Here is a 17,181-nt window from a genome sequence, read left to right on the forward strand (position 1 = left end):
TCACTTCCTAGTGGAAAACAACTACTGTCAAACTAACACAAATAGTTGTTTCCATTGATATTAGTAATTCCTTAAAAGTGCTTTAGTTAGGAGTTCTTTTACTGGATGCCATCAGTAAAAGACATTAACTTTTTTCTTCATGTATCTTTGAAGGAGTGCATGCTGTTCTGAAAACTGGGAACTGGGTTCGGTACTGCATATTTGACCTCGCCACAGGAAAGGCTGAACAGGAAAATAATTTCCCTACTAGCAGCATTGCATTCCTGGGTCAGAATGAGAGAAGTGTTGCTATTTTTACAGCTGGACAGGTTTGTGGTTTTGTATCTCAATCATTTAACCTCACTGCACTTCAATTCCGTCATCTTTGAATGGGATGGCACGGGCTTTTGTCTTTTCCAAAGGCTGGCAAAGACATAGTTCTTTAAACTAGTTATGAAAGACTTGCTGCTACCATTAATATTTTGAAGGCATGAGTGGAATAGCAGTCTAACTCACTTAAGCGCTTAATAATCTTCCTCAAATTCTACCTTGAATAAAAAGTTAAAAAGGGGAAAAATACTTGACAAGAGTAATTCCTGTGTTAGTAAATTTGTTACCTAGCTATGTTTTGGAATTGGGTCAGATGAAAATCCACTCATAAGAAAAAATGGGAATGTTAACAAAAAAAATAATCTGTGTTTGATACTAAAAATGATATATTGAGGTTTTGTGCAACTCTTTCTGCTATCCAGTGTTAAGTATTTTATGTGGTTATACAGCTTGATTACACTGTTCAGGCATCCATGAGGAGGGCTGAGAAAATAATACCAAAACCGTTTTAGTAACTTCCACAAACATAATATACTTTGCTTGGGAGAGTTGAAGGAAACATTTTTAGCAAAAGAACTGAATTTGAATGTTTCATTTCAATATATTCAACTTTCTTTGGAGCGTTTAAGTAAGCTAAAAGTATAGGTAGTATATGTTTCATTGGTAGTGTTTCATAATGAATGTATGTCATAAAGACGATACTTTTAATAGTATTTACTATGTTAAGCACATTTCAGGCATTTAAGAAAGGGAATCTGATATCTTAATGCTGTGCCATTTGTAATGATAGGAGAGAATGGCATAAATGAGAATTTTAGGTAAACTGTTGCCATTGTTGGCAGTCAAGCAGAACTGGACCTTTTGGAAGGATAATATTTATAAATTGTGGAGACTTAATGATAAAACTTTTTTCCCAAATGTAGGAATCTCCTATTATTCTTAGAGATGGAAATGGTACAATCTATCCAATGGCAAAAGATTGTATGGGTGGGATACGAGACCCTGACTGGCTTGATCTTCCACCTATTAGTAGTCTTGGAATGGGTGTTCATTCCTTAACAAATCTTCCTGCTAACTCGACCATCAAAAAGAAAGCTGCTATTATCATTATGGCTGTTGAGGTAAAGTATTTTCTTTACTACAGAATGATGTGCTTTTTTTTTCCTCTTGCTTTTATAAAGTTATGCCTAAAGTGGCTTCATGTTTAGATACTGATTTGTATTTTCGCTGTTTCAAAGAAACTAATTTCAGCAGAAGATTCTCTTAGAAACATGAAAGCACAAACAAATTTACGTAGTAAAGTGAAAGATCCATTTTGGGGATGCAGGGCTTCTGTATCAGGGTTTTAACTAGTAATATTTTTTTAGGCATTACTTTTAAAACTGTTCCCTTTTTAATGTATACTATCAGTATACAATTTTATTTGTTTTATGGGTGCCCAGTTTTTCTGAGGGATCCAACCACTTGTTTTCTTGTGAATGCAATACTTTTTTTTCCTCTTTTTTACTTTTTTTAATCTTATGTTTGGACTATACATTAGGAAATTATGAGTCAAGCAAAGATTTTTTTCATTTGAAACACTTGTAGAGTTTTGTACTCATCTGTAGTACTGTATGAATAGTTTTGCTGTGAATTTATATATCATACTTGCACAAACCTGTCAGTGATTTGGTAGTTTAGTTAGATCTGCTGTGTGCTATGCTGCCACCAGGAGGTATTGTGTACCTGTTAGACTGAGATTGATTTCACGGTGGCGTATGCCATCACTGTGGAAAAGCTTGTTGTACATGGGGCCTTCAGCAGCTTCTGTTCATTTGCTTCTCAGTGTGTATATCACTTGTTTAAAACAAATATGTAAGAGCTAGTTAATGTGGACCCCTTAGTTTTTTCAGTGTACCACTTTTTCCCATGTTACATGTAGCCATGAAGTAGAAATAATCTATCTTAAGAACCCAGCTATGAAGCCAAAGGCATATTTTTGTGAGCCTGGTAGCTTCTGCTGCTTAAGCCTCTCCTTTACTTTAACTTGTCTGTGCCTGAATGCATGCTGTTTTCTGTCTTTAACAGCACTATAATTGAGACGATGCGTATTCTCAACAGTTCCTGCACTGACTTCCAGCCAACATCCTAGATTTAGACCTTTCTATTAATTTCAGAAACTGAAAACTAGAAGTACTTAGGAAACTTGTATGTCTGCCTCTTGTATTTTAAATTGTTAAAATATTTTATTCTTTTGAGTACAGAAACAAACTTTAATGCAGCACATTCTCCGGTGTGACTATGAGGCTTGCAGACAATACCTGATGAATCTTGAACAAGCAGTTGTCTTGGATCAAAATCCACAAATGCTGCAGACGTTCCTTGGCCATAGATGTGATGGAAACCGCAATATTCTGCATGCTTGTGTGTCTGTATGCTTTCCAACGAGCAACAAAGAAACAAAAGAGGAAGAGGGTGAGCTCAACAATATCATGAAAATACTTTGAAAATAAACTTTTTGTGCATTTTCAAGAACATTTGAAATAAAGCTGCATTTTTCAGATATAGGTATCTTAAAATTTAGCACCTAAAATGTGTCCTAGCCTTTCAAAGGTGCGAAGACAACATTTTTATTATTCTCTTAAGGATTTATAAGAATTCAATAGTTAAGAATACTAAACTCTATTAATTGTAAAAGACAAATTTTTCACATCCACATGTTAATTTTAGATGAAAACAAGTCTTTTTCCACCTTTATATCAGTAGTATTCCCATTATATCTCTAGTGAACTTTTAGAGGAACGGTATTTAATATTTTTCAAGAGCTATAGTATGTGTTAATGTCCCCAATAAGAAATGCTACTTGCAGTTGATATGTATTAAGAAATGTGAAAGAATGACCTTCAGTTAATGCCAGTTACTGACACCATTTTAAAATGTCTGTTAAATACTGTTAGGTAAGAAGTATGTTAACAGAAAAAGGTTGCTAAGTCAAGCACTCAAAAATTAGGAAATGCCAGAATTAAGTTTACCCATGTGCTATACATGGGTATGCATTGTGAAATGGTCTTTAATTACACCATCATACTATTTTTTCCACAGGACTACCTCATTCAGTGCACAAGATGGACGGTGCTCACCGAATGGGTAGCTATTCAATATTTCTTTTTATCCTCATCATTCAGTGTGTGGCCACATTCCTTACTTATTGCACACCATACAAACCCTGCACTGAATAATGAATGAACTTCCTTGTGGGATTTTTGTATGGTGCTGTCATTGAATTTTACTCATTTATAGACCTTAATTGTTCCTCATATCCCTATTTATAAAATGGGGGTAATGCTGCAGCTTTCTCATCTGTTGAAGGTATTACAGCTTGAAGTTTTCCTGTATTCAAAGCTATTAACTAATTTTGTGGGTTCTGTTTGAGAAGCCTACGGCCTGATCTAATTTTTTTTTTTTTTGAGTAGGTGTTATTTCAAAACACTTTATTCTAGAGCTGGATTAATAGTAGTTTTAGTTGTTCTGTGAATGTTAATTATTTCTGTGAGTCAGGCACCTTTCAGGTGTCCAAAAGTGAGTAAATGTATCACAATTATCTGAAAAAATTAGTTTCACGAAATTCTGTGTGCTGTTAGATGTGGCAGAAATAGGTTCCAGTTCTCCGAAGTGATGTTCAGTGGCATTAGACACAAGACAATGCTTCCCCTTCTCCTTGCCAGGCTGTTGCTGCCTTACTACATGCCTTCCAAATGTTGCAGCAAACAAGGCATAAACAGCTTGTTCATTGTACAACCCTTCATCTTTAGTGTGTCGTCCATCCTGTGCACTGATTGAGGCAGGGGTCTTGTTGCGGGGGAGGGGGGGCACAAAAAAACCCAAAATAAAAAACCAACCCAAAACAAACAAACAAACAAAACCCAGCTGTGTAACTGAAGGTTGTTTTACTATAACCATACAAGGAAGCTGTGAAATAAGGATGCATGGGCAAACTTAATCTGACTTTTCCTAATTTGAGTGCTTGTCTTTGCAACCTTGACATTTTTTTCAGTAACTTCATTTGGATGTAATTTAACTTTCTGAAAAATGAAAAACATGAACCTGATAGACTTTTAACACCCCTCTGCCTCTCTCTTTCCCCTCACAAAAATTGTTTTGAAAGGGGATTCATATCTTTGGATTCAAATCACATTCACCTTCCACTGTAACTGTTAGTGATAGATATTAGGACAAGCTTATTTTCTGTGCATCATCTGGAGGGCAGTGTTGATTAATGTTACTGTCTCTAAGTTATACAGCCATCTGTTAAAACTGTAAAAGAAGTTTGATTTAGGAGTAAAGGCTTCAATTCTAGACTCCAGATATGATGTACCTTAACAATTACAGAACATACTGCCTTTTCCCAGCTAGTACCTGCCTGAGATTCTTCACTCGTCTTCATATAGATTCCTCCTTAAGTGCCAGAAAGGGAATATTGAGGGTAGGGGTAAGCTTTTTTTTGTTCTCAGATCCTGTGCCTTGTTTTGCCATAGCTCCTGCAGCATTGGGTAAATGAATTGCAGGAAAAGTGGCCCCAGACCTGCAAAGCTGGGGGAAGACTGCTGTGTTTCTCTGATTTGATACCTCCTCAGTCTGGCCAATAGAAAGGATCTTGGAGAAGACAGGTCCAAAAGAGATGTCCAAAGCATGTGAAGTCATAAAAAAGTTACGATACTAAATTTCGGATAACTTTACTGAACACTTACAAACTGAGTTTTTTCTAGAGAGTTGGGACAGATTTCTTTAGACAACAGAACAGTAAATTATCCTTAGAGTCAGGGCATTTACAACTGATGGGTCTTCAAAAATGAATGCTGACTTTCTAAGTGGAACAGTGAAAATTCAGTACAGTTTACTGTGGAACCAAGGATAGGTGAAATCTTTCTGTTGCAGAGAATGGTTGTATAGTATAGCTTTGTATTGCTTGAGGGACCACTCTCAAGAGCTGTGACCCTCTGTGTGAGGGGTCCAGAAGACTATATCATGGGTCATGTGTTAAAAGAAAGAAGTACAGCACAAATACAATGATAATTCATTTACAACTACAGGTCAACTAGTATAGAACTAGGGGGACAAGAGTAATATTCTGCTAAGTGCTTGATAATCATCTGCTGTGGGTAGTAGGCGATTTTTGTCTAAGAATCCTACACATACTTGAGAACAAGCAAAACCTAAGAACTTTGCCACTTCAGGTAGTGATGAGTAGAAAGAGCTAAAGAATAAATATACTACAAAAGCTGACAAACACCACTGAATTATCCTAGTTTATGAACTCGAAGTTAAAGGTATTAATAGTACGTTCTTGTTTAAAAAAGAAAAAAATAAAAAAAGGAATTATCCAGGTCTTTGTACTGTCAGTGGAGAAAACATGCATGCAGAGAATGGTGACTGTCAGTTTGAAAAGCCTTTAAATGGAAAGTGAACACTAGCCATAGCAACTTTGAGACATGTCCTGAAAGAACAAACAGTAGCTTTGAGGAATTTTTTTATTTTTTCAGAAATACACCTTTTCCTTCTAGTTTATACAAAAAATTGTCTTCCACTCTGTTGAAAGGAAATTTGCCTCTCTCCTGGCCTGTATCATGCTGAAAGTGGCTTCTCTTTCAGTTCTTTCTGGATCCATGGCTGTAGTGATTCATAATTTGCTACATAGTGGCAATGCAATCTTTAATTGTCAGTAACTCCTAAAAAAGCAATGACTGTTACTGTGCAAAGCTTGTATATCTTGATATTACTGCTTTAACTGTGCATTTATCTTGCAGATAAATACATCTACATTAGGTCTTTGATTCAGTGGCTGCTTCAAGTTGTACTATAACTGTACAACTAGGCAATTTTTTGTTCTGTATAGCACTTGGCACAATTCAGTCCTCACTATGACTAGGACCTTTAGGACTTATGGTGCTTAGGGTTTTAGATGTTAGAAGAAATGCTCATTGTTTTTGATGTAAACTTACTGTGCTCCTTATTATACTCATAACATAGTTTTCCTAAGCATGCTCATGAGTAGACTGTATCTTACAAGCCCACAACTTTGCATTGTTGTTCATAGCTGCTCGTTGTGAAGTGTGGGGGTTTGGGTTTTTTTGTGGTGTTCTGGGTTTTTTTGGTTGTCATTACTTTTGAAGCTTTGAGTCAGTAAGTGTCTGGGATCAGCTGTGTGATAGGTCCTTGTGTCTTGATGATACTGAAAACTGAAAGCTTGTTCTGGAATTCAGGTGACTTGAATTTCCTTCCTTGATGACCTTTTAGAAACCAAACCTAGTCAGAACCATGGTTAAGCTTGTCCAAAATAAAAATTTGTATATGAATCTACTCTGTCCCTCTAAATCTTAAAAAATATAAATGCAGGGAACATTTTATGATTAGTGACATTTCATACTTTATACTCCTTCCTTATAATTTTCCCAAGTGAAATTTTGGCACTAACACTTCTCTTAATTTTTCAGAAGCAGAGCGCTCTGAAAGGAATACATTTGCTGAAAGGCTTTCGGCTGTGGAAGCTATTGCAAATGCAATCTCTGTTGTGTCAAGTAATGGTCCAGGAAATCGGGCAGGATCATCAAGCAGCAGAAGGTGAACTGACTAATGGTTTCTTCTTGTTTTCTGTATGCCAATTTCCACGTTAACTACCAGACTCTCATTAATTCTTTCCAGCAGTCTAGTTTGAGAATGTGTTCTATTGCTAGTTTAAAGTCAGATTTCACTTCAAGCATATGTACTGAGTTCTAGTCAGTTCAGAGCACTCTGGATGAGGGCATAGTTTTTTTTTTTTTACTTAGCTCTGCAGTCAAAGCAATTGTCTTTATCCTTCCCAAGCTACAGTCCTCAACACCGTGATCTTTTTGATATGGGAGATAAGGGTAGGAGTTGAAGTTTCCCTCTCCCATTCTGCAGAAGACATTACTCTTAAGAGGAAGTGCATTTAAAAAAAGTACCAAAACCACCTTTATGTTTGTACCTCTTTATTTGTATCACAGTAGATTCTTTGGCTTCAGCCTTATTCCTACTGCCTTTCCCTCTAATAGGTTGATACAGAATTTCTTCATATTGTTTATTGACTGTCCTCACTAAAGTAGTACTTTCATGTTAAATAACATTAAACAAATAACTCCTTTCAAAAATATTTTTTCAAGCCCCATTTTTATTTTTTCATTGCAGTTAGGTTTCAAAAAACCAGTAGCAACAAGAGCAAATCCTCACACAAGCTTAACACCCCTGCAATGAGTTTGGGGGTAAAAAGAATGTCAAATAGTGGTAATAATACCCATCAGCTGCTGCTCCTTCCAAGAGGCAGTGCTGTGGTGACTAGAGATGTGTTCTGGGCTCAAATCTGTCTTAATACATAGCTGGCTGACTCTTTTTCCAAGGTCATTATATTCTGTTGCAACAAAACGAAATACAGGAATGAAAAATAACTCTTCACTCATTCTTCTTTATGTTGAAGAAAAATGGAGATAGTAGGAGTTTGGTTTCCTTTTTCAGGGTGAAATTCTGCTTTAAAATGTTCTAATTATAAACGAAAATGAGACAGTATTTTTACCTGGATTTTGTATTCAGTTTGAGATTAAGGGAAATGATGAGAAGATCCTTGAGAGCTGCTGGATTGGGAAGACATGAAGCTGGTGCTTCATCAAGTGATCACCAGGACCCGGTTTCTCCACCGATAGCTCCTCCCAGCTGGGTTCCAGATCCTCCTGCAATGGATCCGGGTAAGTCTACTCATGTATCACATTAGACTGTAGAATGAGAGATTCAATAAAGGAACTGATGGCTTTTAACGCGAGACTAAAATATCTGTCATTGAGGTAGGAAGAGGTCCTTGAGGTAGCTTTAAGAGTTTACTGAAGACTTAACAGCTGTACTTAAATCCAGAATGTGTCTTCAATGCCGGTGTCAAACTTCTGTGAAGTGTGTTTTGTAATGTTGAGTTACATTACTAATCTAGGAATGTGGCCGTTTGTAGGAAAGAGTACCAATTAAATACAGAAAACCTGCAGTGTATTAGACACTGCAGAAAGAGCATGTTGTTAGGGATGTTTTTATGTATTGATATACATCCTGCTGTTCTGTTTACTGAAAGATGGTGACATTGATTTTATCCTGGCCCCCGCTGTGGGATCTCTTACCACAGCAGCGACTGGCACCGGCCAAGGACCTAGCACTTCCACGATACCAGGTGAGGACCTGCTGCTTATCTGATTATGCCTTAGAAGGAGAATTATCTCAAAAGCTGTCTTTGCTTGCACAGACTTTCTGCATATGAAAATGCCTCTTATTAGATGAAGATTGGATTGAAGCAGAATTTCACACAAGTGTGCAGAAAGTAAATGAAGCACCATGCTGTGTTTTATGTAAAAATTATTTTTACCTGGGAATGACAAATACGTAAAAATATGGTAATCAGTATGAAATAGGGATTACCGTCTGTATTTCAGAATGTAGTTTGGAGCTGAAATTTACAGTACTTCAGTGAAATGTTGCTGAAACTGGCAAGCCACTGAATAGTCAAGCTACTGATTAATCACCCCAGTGAAACACTGAATTATTTGCTTTCAGTAGGTAGCCATTTTTTCAGGAAAAACTGTTTCTCTGCAATTTTTTTTTTTCTCATTATAGGTCCTTCTACTGAACCATCTGTAGTGGAATCAAAGGATCGGAAGGCAAATGCTCATTTCATACTGAAATTACTATGTGATAGTGTTGTTTTACAACCTTATCTTCGAGAATTGCTGTCAGCTAAGTAAGGATTTTCATATGGATTTTCATATCCTTTGCAGTGTTATATCAGCTGAAATTTATTACATAGAAGCCTTTTTAGAAAGGTTATTTAAAGGCACATTAGTTAAAATAGAGAATGTTAGGATATTGGCTGTGTTTGTGTCCTGCCACCTCTTAAAATTAGGTCTATTTCACAGAAGTAAAACAAATGAAAGAGTGCATATTCACTGTGTGGTTCTTCTGTTTGCACAAGGATAGCAGTGCTAAGTTTTCATTTATTTGTTTCCTACCTCTCCCATTACAATAAAAAATTTCAGTGTGTTTTGATTTATCTGTCGGGTTTTTTCCCCTAGGGATGCAAGAGGCATGACACCATTTATGTCGGCAGTTAGTGGCCGGGCCTATCCTGCTGCAATTACAATTCTAGAAACTGCACAGAAAATTGCTAAAGGTACACCAGTTTCAGTAATTATTAGCATGCAGTTTCCTTCTAAAGTTTGGCATGTGTGTAGATTCATTATTAACAGTGCTTTTTTGTGTGTGTGACATTATATGTGCTGAGCAACTGGCGGTGGTGGTAAAACACCTCTTTCCAAAAGACTGTATGTTGCTGCATGTTCTGAAAATCTTTCTATTATAGGGTATCTCCCTCTTCTGCAGTGTGTACATTATGGTAGATTTCTATGAACATTATCACTTCTGTGTTCTTTACAGTTTTTTCAGCATTTCATTGCTTTGCAAACATCAGTGTATTAAGGTACTATTTTTCAGCAGCACAAAGGTATCACCTGGAACTTCTTTCTTTGAATTGGAAAAAAATGGTATGATAAAGCAGTATGCCAAGCTAGGTCCCATTCCTGAAAAGGCTTCTATACAAACACATGTTTTGTGACTCTCTTTCGATGTTGGTATTTAGTTGTTTAAGAGAAATATGTGAAGTTGAATTTAAGGAGAAACTTAAGCAGATTAGAACTGTGATGTTACAAGGTCTATAGGACTGTGTGTATTCCTTATAAGAATATTGCCCATAAATTATTTTTTAATCCTTCAAAATGGTGATCCACTGAATTGATTAGAATGTCAGTGAATTTAGAACTGGGGAAGAATTGGTGGTTGTATATTTCAGTCAGGAATTTGCAGCAGCTTCTATAAGAAATACTTGTACTGTGAGAAGCAGAAAGCTTTCTCAAAAAACAGTGACATATTTTATTCAAACTTCTGTTTCTGTATGGGATTTTGTAATGGGAAATGTATGTCAAATATGGGTTCTGTTGGTGGGTTTGTGTTATTTTTTTGAGGTTGTTTTTAACACTAGTATTCTATTGTTCTTTCAGCTGAAGCAACTTCCAGTGAAAAAGAAGATGATGTGTTTATGGGAATGGTTTGTCCTTCTGGTACAAATCCAGATGACTCTCCTTTGTATGTTTTGTGTTGTAATGATACATGCAGTTTTACATGGACGGGTGCAGAGCATATTAACCAAGTAAGGCTTTTTTTTTTTTTTCTTTTTACATAAATAAGAATGTGTTTCAACCATGTATTGTGTTAAGTCTACTAATCTAATTTTTAATTTTTTAAAGTTCCATTGTTTTAATTACTGTACCTTTTAAGTCTGATATAGTTACTGCATCCCCTGGTTGCTTTGTACTTTCAAAGCTGGCTGTGTTAGAATATGGCTGGTTATGGGTGTGGCTTTTCCCCTCTGGCTAGCTTTGGCAGTAATTTTGATGGAAACAGCTGTTTGAAAACACTGAATATTCTAACTAATGACAGTGTTTCACTTTCTAGAATTGATTTCTAAGTGAAAGCGTCAGTTTGAACAAGTGCAATTTTATTATAACCTGAAAGGCTGTGAGATTCCAAGCACTGTAGGAAGAAAACTATGCATAATGTTTTTGGTAAATATTTTTTAGGATATATTTGAATGCCGAACATGCGGCCTATTGGAATCTCTTTGTTGTTGCACAGAATGTGCAAGGGTCTGTCACAAAGGACATGACTGCAAGTAAGTATTGTGTTCTGTTTCTTATAATTAAATCAGTATTTTGTGGTTTTATTTGTTTACTGATAGTTAATAGGTTTTTTTTCCTTGCTTGAAGTGTTCAGATATTAGAGAACAGATTAATACAATATTTAAAATATCTCCTTTTCCTTCTGCTCTGTAACTTTTATGGGTCAGAATTGGAAGAGTAATGTGAAGTAGTCTTGTACTTTTCACTTCATAGAATTTAGAGGAAATGAGTAATTCTGACACCCTCAAAGTGCTTAATATTCTAAGAATAATATATCTAAATATACCACATTTTCATTTTGGGTGCCTCCAGGAGTTTCTGAAGCCAGTGAATCCTGGTGACAGATCATTCTTGTAAACTTTCAGAAAGAAGTGTAGCATATTAATCTCTAAGATCAACTGTAAAGGGAAAAGTGAGCAAGCAGTCAAATGAACAGTCAGGATGTCTCTGATCAACCTGGCCAAAGCTTTGAAGCTGCGGATGTTTTGTGCCACTCTTACAGGGTGTAAATGTTACAGCATCAATATCCTAGCTATAATAAGCTAACAGATACAATTATAAAGATATTCTCAGCATTGTAACAATTACTGAGATTTTACTGCATGCCATAAGGATTTCCAACTTAACTTTCTTGGCTGGAGGCTATTTTGAGGAAGGCTACATGGTCTTGGGTGAGTTTTAGTAAGGCACTATGAAAAGCTCTGTAGTGAAACTGCCCTCAAAATGAGTGTAGGAAACAAGAATAGCAAATGTCAAGTATTGCCACACATAAACTGCATTTTTCTTCTAAGCTAGTTCTGACATCTTGCTACTATAATAAATAAAAAACTCTAGCAGGAATCTTAATGTGTACACTGACACCCTCAGCCTGTGCAGAAAGTATTTGGTGTATTACTGAGCAGTGTTGCAGCTCACCTTTTCTATTTCTTGTAGGCTCAAACGAACGTCTCCAACAGCCTACTGTGATTGCTGGGAAAAGTGCAAATGTAAAACATTAATTGCTGGACAAAAGTCTGCTCGCCTTGATCTCCTTTACCGCCTGCTTACCACCACAAATCTTGTTACCATGCCAAATAGCAGGCAAGTTCGTATTTGCAATGACTAGGGAAAAATAATCTTTATTATTTTTAAATATGTGGTATATCATATCTCCACTAATCAATTTTTCATTACAGGGGAGAACATCTGCTGCTGTTTTTAGTACAGACAGTTGCCAGGCAAACTGTGGAACACTGCCAGTACAGACCACCTAGAATTAGGGAAGATCGTAATCGTAAAACTGCAAATCCTGAAGGTAAGAGCTGTTTCAGTAAAATAAATGGCAAATTCCATATTTCAGTACCTCTTTCTTATATTGATTTTTTTTGTCTCTTTAGATTCTGATATGCCTGATCATGATTTAGAACCTCCTCGTTTTGCCCAGCTTGCTTTGGAACGTGTTTTGCAGGACTGGAATGCACTGAAGTCCATGATCATGTTTGGCTCCCAGGAAAATAAAGACCCGTGTGTATTTACACAGAGCTGTCGGTGTGAAGTTTGATCTGGTATTTGAGACCTGCTGACTTAAATAAAATTTTGTTTTCTTTCTTTCTGTTTTTTCCAAGTCTTAGTGCAAGCAGTAGGATAGGTCATCTTCTGCCTGAAGAACAAGTTTATCTTAATCAACAAAGTGGAACTATTCGCTTGGACTGTTTTACACACTGCCTTATTGTCAAGTGTACAGCAGACATTTTGGTAAGCACTCTTAGCCAAGGTTTTCTGAATAATGTGATACTATAGTGTATCTCAGGTGATAGGCTTGGAGATTAATTTGAAAATATCTCAAGTTGGTTGTGTTCCTGTGAATTTATACTGTTGTGACTGTGGTCTCCCTTTGAATCTTAGTCTGTCTTGTTTCTGCTTCTACATTACACACCAGTATTCATTTGTAATGATCTGTTTCTACAGCTCTTAGATACTTTGCTGGGTACTCTGGTAAAGGAATTACAAAACAAGTATACGCCAGGACGCAGAGAAGAAGCTATTGCTGTTACAATGAGATTCCTGCGTTCTGTGGCAAGAGTGTTTGTCATTCTTAGTGTGGAAATGGCTTCCTCCAAAAAGAAAAAGTAAGTGGTGGGGGGCATGTGTGTGTGTTGGTTGTGGTGGTTTGGGGTTTTTTTATTTGAATATCTGTTCTCTTATCAAATGAGTTGATACAAATCAACAACAGGGAGAAATACCTGTATTAATTTGCGGTCTGTAGGCAGCATTGTGTGGAAAGGTGCAAACCTCAAGATTCCGCAATAGCTACTGGTATGTTATGTAGCTTTTTAATACAATACTTGTTAAACTTACATGCTCATACTGAACCTTTCCTTTTAAAATGTTAGGATTTTTGGAAGTAGAGTTTTTTAACATGTTAAAATTACAATCTGTGGTTGTCAAGAATAGATTTAGATATCCAGCCTTAGTCTTGAATTATTGAATAAGTGTTTTTAACTGTCTTGACTATACATACACAAATGTATGTATCTGTTAAAAGAGAATTGCTTTGACTTTTAGAAAAAAAAGTTGATACCGCCATAAAGTTTTTTTGGAAAAAAAGACATATTTGACCTTTCTTTTTCTGTATTTTTTTCTCTAGCAATTTTATTCCGCAGCCAATTGGAAAATGTAAACGTGTATTCCAGGCATTGTTGCCCTATGCTGTTGAAGAGTTGTGCAATGTAGCAGAATCTCTAATTATTCCAGTCAGGATGGGAATTGCACGTCCTACAGCACCCTTTACTCTTGCTAGCACTAGTATAGATGCCATGCAGGGAAGTGAAGAACTGTTTTCGGTGGAGCCTCTGCCACCCAGACCATCATCTGACCAGTCTAGCAGGTAAAATTCACTAAAGCTCACTATTTGTTGTTTTCGAAACTTGTTAAAGGTGGATTTGTTTTAGTTTTTTGTTAGCTTTTTGTTAACAGAAGTATGGTGAGGCTTCTTATTCTGGCCAAGCATTTCGGAAGTACTTTCGTACTGACAGATTTCTACAGTAATTTAAGTTCATAGGGATGTCCAGAGGTCCAAATTACTTTTTTTTTTTTTAAAAAAAGTTCTAGTCAATCTCAGTCATCCTACATCATAAGGAATCCTCAGCAAAGACGAATCAGCCAGTCACAGCCAGTTCGTGGCAGGGATGAAGAACAAGATGATATCGTTTCAGCAGATGTGGAAGAGGTGAGTTTTCTTTTTATCTTCTCAGTATGGCACCTAATGCATTAACACGTGCTTTCATGTCTGAACCAGAAATCCATGCATCAAGACCTCCAATTTGCAAAAGATACTGAGTAGTATTTCACGAAGTCCTACTATGCCATAAGCATTTTGTTTTAACAGAGCTTTGTAATCGTTGTTTTGTACTCAGCAATATTTAGTCATTTCAGAGTATACTCTGTGTTGTATTTGACAGAATTACAGTATGATTTAGAATACTAATAAATACATCTGCCACTTCCTTTATATATAAACTTACACTATATTTAACACTCTGTTAAAAAAGTTTTTAAGTCTTTCAGCTCATGGTTGCTATTACATAGGTTCTATTAGAGAACTAGAGGGTCTTTTACCAGGGTGGTAGCTCTTCAATATTTAGAAACTAGTTCTAGGTTTTATAGTCACTTTTGCCCTTTCAGCATTGAAATCTACTGTCCAAGGCTGTGTTTTATTTGTGGGCCTGATTTTTTTTCCACAATATTGTGGACTGTACAACCACATACAACTACTGTGTATGTAAGTTCATTTTCCGTTCACATCGATTCAATTGTGAGGTCATCTTTCTTAGATGTGTTTGTTGTTTCTTAGCTTTGCATTGAGTTTTTGAAAACACATAGATTATTTCTGATATGGAAGATATTCTAGAATAAAATTACAATGCTCTTTCCAGGTTGAGGTAGTTGAGGGGGTAGCTGGTGAAGAAGACCATCATGATGAACAGGAAGAACATGGTGAAGAAAATGCTGAAGCAGAAGGACAGCATGACGAGCATGATGAAGATGGTACGTATAATGTACATCATGCACACTAATGCTTGGATGAACAAACAGTGCATCAAAAACGAAAGGCATCTTTGGAGTCACCAATGATAATCACTGGGGGAGACTTGCATGGGTAGAGAGAATCCAAGGGTTTCAGACTATGTATCTTACAAAAGGAGATGAGTAAAATTATAGATGACTCATAGTAGACAAGTACATGAACGTTTTTATTTTTTTCTTTCCGCATGAGGAGAAAATATTAAGGTATCAAAGAATAAAAAAACCCCTAAACAAATGTTGTTATATGCTTGGTTAACAATATCTGTTTTGCCTTGTGTATTTGCTTCTGTAAAATGTTGTTGACAGAAGCTACTTGAAGGACTAAAAAAATAGCCTAACTCTTGTATGGCTAATGATAGAATAATGGTTATAGTCAATGTGTTCTCAAAAGGGATCTGAACCACGGTGAGCTAGTTTTCAAACCAATCACAAAATATTAAATTACAATTCAGTATTTTGTAGACAAAATTAATCCATTAGGTATGAAAATTCTTGCCGTTAATATTACTTGTCTTGTATTAATTAGTTTGGGATTAGATAGCCCAAAACTATTATTAAAAATAAAATAAATTACCTTCTCTTTCTGACCGTGCCTTGTGTTTTCAGTCAACATATTTATAGTACAGGAAGTCTGTTTATTGACTTGCTGAGTATTCGGAACATTTAAGTCTCAAAACTTAAACTTGAATAGAACCTGTATTTTTTAACTAGATTTTTATTTTATTTTAGTTTTAGTTTTCAGGTATTACTTAGATATTCATTTGAAAAAGCATATGGTTAATTGTCCTAATACATGTGCATGAAGAGTTGAGTCTTTTGGCTTGAGTGACTAATTCTGAATCCTTAAAGTCTTAATTTTTTTGAGGGGGGTGGGGGGGGTGTTGAATGTATATGTGCAGTACAGAGTGAGCGGGTAAGGAGTTGCTAATTGCTGGAAAATAAGGAAATAAGTATTGCTGCATGTTTACGCTGCTTTTATGATCTCTCCCTGCATGTCCGTTAACTTCTGCTGTAGTAAGAGGCTCTAGGTTTTATTTAATGTGTCTTATATGAGTCACCACAGTCATCCTATTTTTTTTTCCTCTTTCTAAACATGAGATGTTTTTTATATTGTTTTTACAGGCAGTGATATGGAGTTGGATTTGCTAGCTGCTGCTGAAACAGAAAGTGACAGTGAGAGTAACCACAGTAATCAGGACAATGCTAGTGGACGCCGAAGTGTTGTCACTGCAGCTACTGCTGGGTCAGAAGCAGGTACACCACATCATCTTGTATTTAATCTAGCTGTTTAAGTTTAGATGTTAGGATTAAATTGTACAGGAAAAAGAAATGGGTCAGTGATTGAATATGGTTTTAACAAGGGCAGAACTGGCTTCACCTAAAAAACATTATTCTTTGCCTTTGGATCTGGACTGCATCCAGCACTCCAGGGGTATACTGGACAAATTATTACTTCACAACTAGATTGGATAGAGTGAGAATTACCTAGTTATGACATTTTAACAAATACCTTTCCCTTGTAATCTTATTTTCCCTTTCCTCATTTTTTTTCTTCACCCATCTTCTTCCCTCCCACCTCCGCCTTCCTCATGTTTCCTGTTTTTCCTTTGCTTTCCCTTTGCCTGTGTTTGTAAGATACTATGCAGACTTTTTGGACAAGGAGATGCGCTAAGATGTGGCCTGTCTTTTTTTTCTCTTATGGAGCTTCTGCATGTGTTAGCCAGAGATTACCCTGCACTCTTGTGAAGTGAAATAAAATGTTTTCACTCATTTTTAGTGTAGAGGTTAGATATGGTTAAAACACAAAACCTGACCAAACATTCAAAGGCTTTTTGGAAGCAACTGCTCTGCTGTCCAGTTTGGAAGCATAATTTTTAGAATTAAATGCCTGGGAGCCGAATCTGAAGAATTTAAAAATCAAATTATTTCTTAATTTATCTTTTGAAATGAAGTAATCTTACTGCTCTTTTGTGGAACCTATGGAAAATTAGCAGTTTGTTAAAAGGATAATTTATTAATTTTCAGTAGTGGTACTTAAACCTTTTTAGTACCT

At 36.2% G+C, this 17,181-nt stretch overlaps 1 protein-coding gene across 15 annotated transcripts in view; it reads left to right on the forward strand.

Moving 5' to 3' along the window:
• UBR5 (ubiquitin protein ligase E3 component n-recognin 5) overlaps positions 1-17,181 on the forward strand; it is a 90,366-nt gene that overhangs the window by 55,125 nt on the left and 18,060 nt on the right. For 8 of the 15 annotated variants that reach the window (XM_074814411.1, XM_074814437.1, XM_074814457.1 and 5 more), the window contains 20 exons: positions 154-308; positions 1,233-1,430; positions 2,553-2,763; positions 3,391-3,435; positions 6,780-6,906; positions 7,891-8,042; positions 8,414-8,509; positions 8,950-9,073; positions 9,405-9,502; positions 10,386-10,534; positions 10,965-11,056; positions 11,997-12,143; positions 12,239-12,357; positions 12,440-12,566; positions 12,668-12,797; positions 13,011-13,171; positions 13,690-13,929; positions 14,148-14,271; positions 14,978-15,089; positions 16,251-16,382. In XM_074814411.1, coding sequence (XP_074670512.1) covers positions 154-308; positions 1,233-1,430; positions 2,553-2,763; positions 3,391-3,435; positions 6,780-6,906; positions 7,891-8,042; positions 8,414-8,509; positions 8,950-9,073; positions 9,405-9,502; positions 10,386-10,534; positions 10,965-11,056; positions 11,997-12,143; positions 12,239-12,357; positions 12,440-12,566; positions 12,668-12,797; positions 13,011-13,171; positions 13,690-13,929; positions 14,148-14,271; positions 14,978-15,089; positions 16,251-16,382 — 2,739 coding nt within the window. The remainder of the gene's footprint in view (positions 1-153; positions 309-1,232; positions 1,431-2,552; positions 2,764-3,390; positions 3,436-6,779; positions 6,907-7,890; positions 8,043-8,413; positions 8,510-8,949; positions 9,074-9,404; positions 9,503-10,385; positions 10,535-10,964; positions 11,057-11,996; positions 12,144-12,238; positions 12,358-12,439; positions 12,567-12,667; positions 12,798-13,010; positions 13,172-13,689; positions 13,930-14,147; positions 14,272-14,977; positions 15,090-16,250; positions 16,383-17,181) is intronic. The other 7 variants (XM_074814474.1, XM_074814530.1, XM_074814491.1 and 4 more) reach the window with 4 other exon arrangements.

This window comes from Strix aluco, chromosome 1 (assembly GCF_031877795.1).
Source record: "Strix aluco isolate bStrAlu1 chromosome 1, bStrAlu1.hap1, whole genome shotgun sequence".
Classification (NCBI taxonomy): Eukaryota; Metazoa; Chordata; class Aves; order Strigiformes; family Strigidae; genus Strix; species Strix aluco.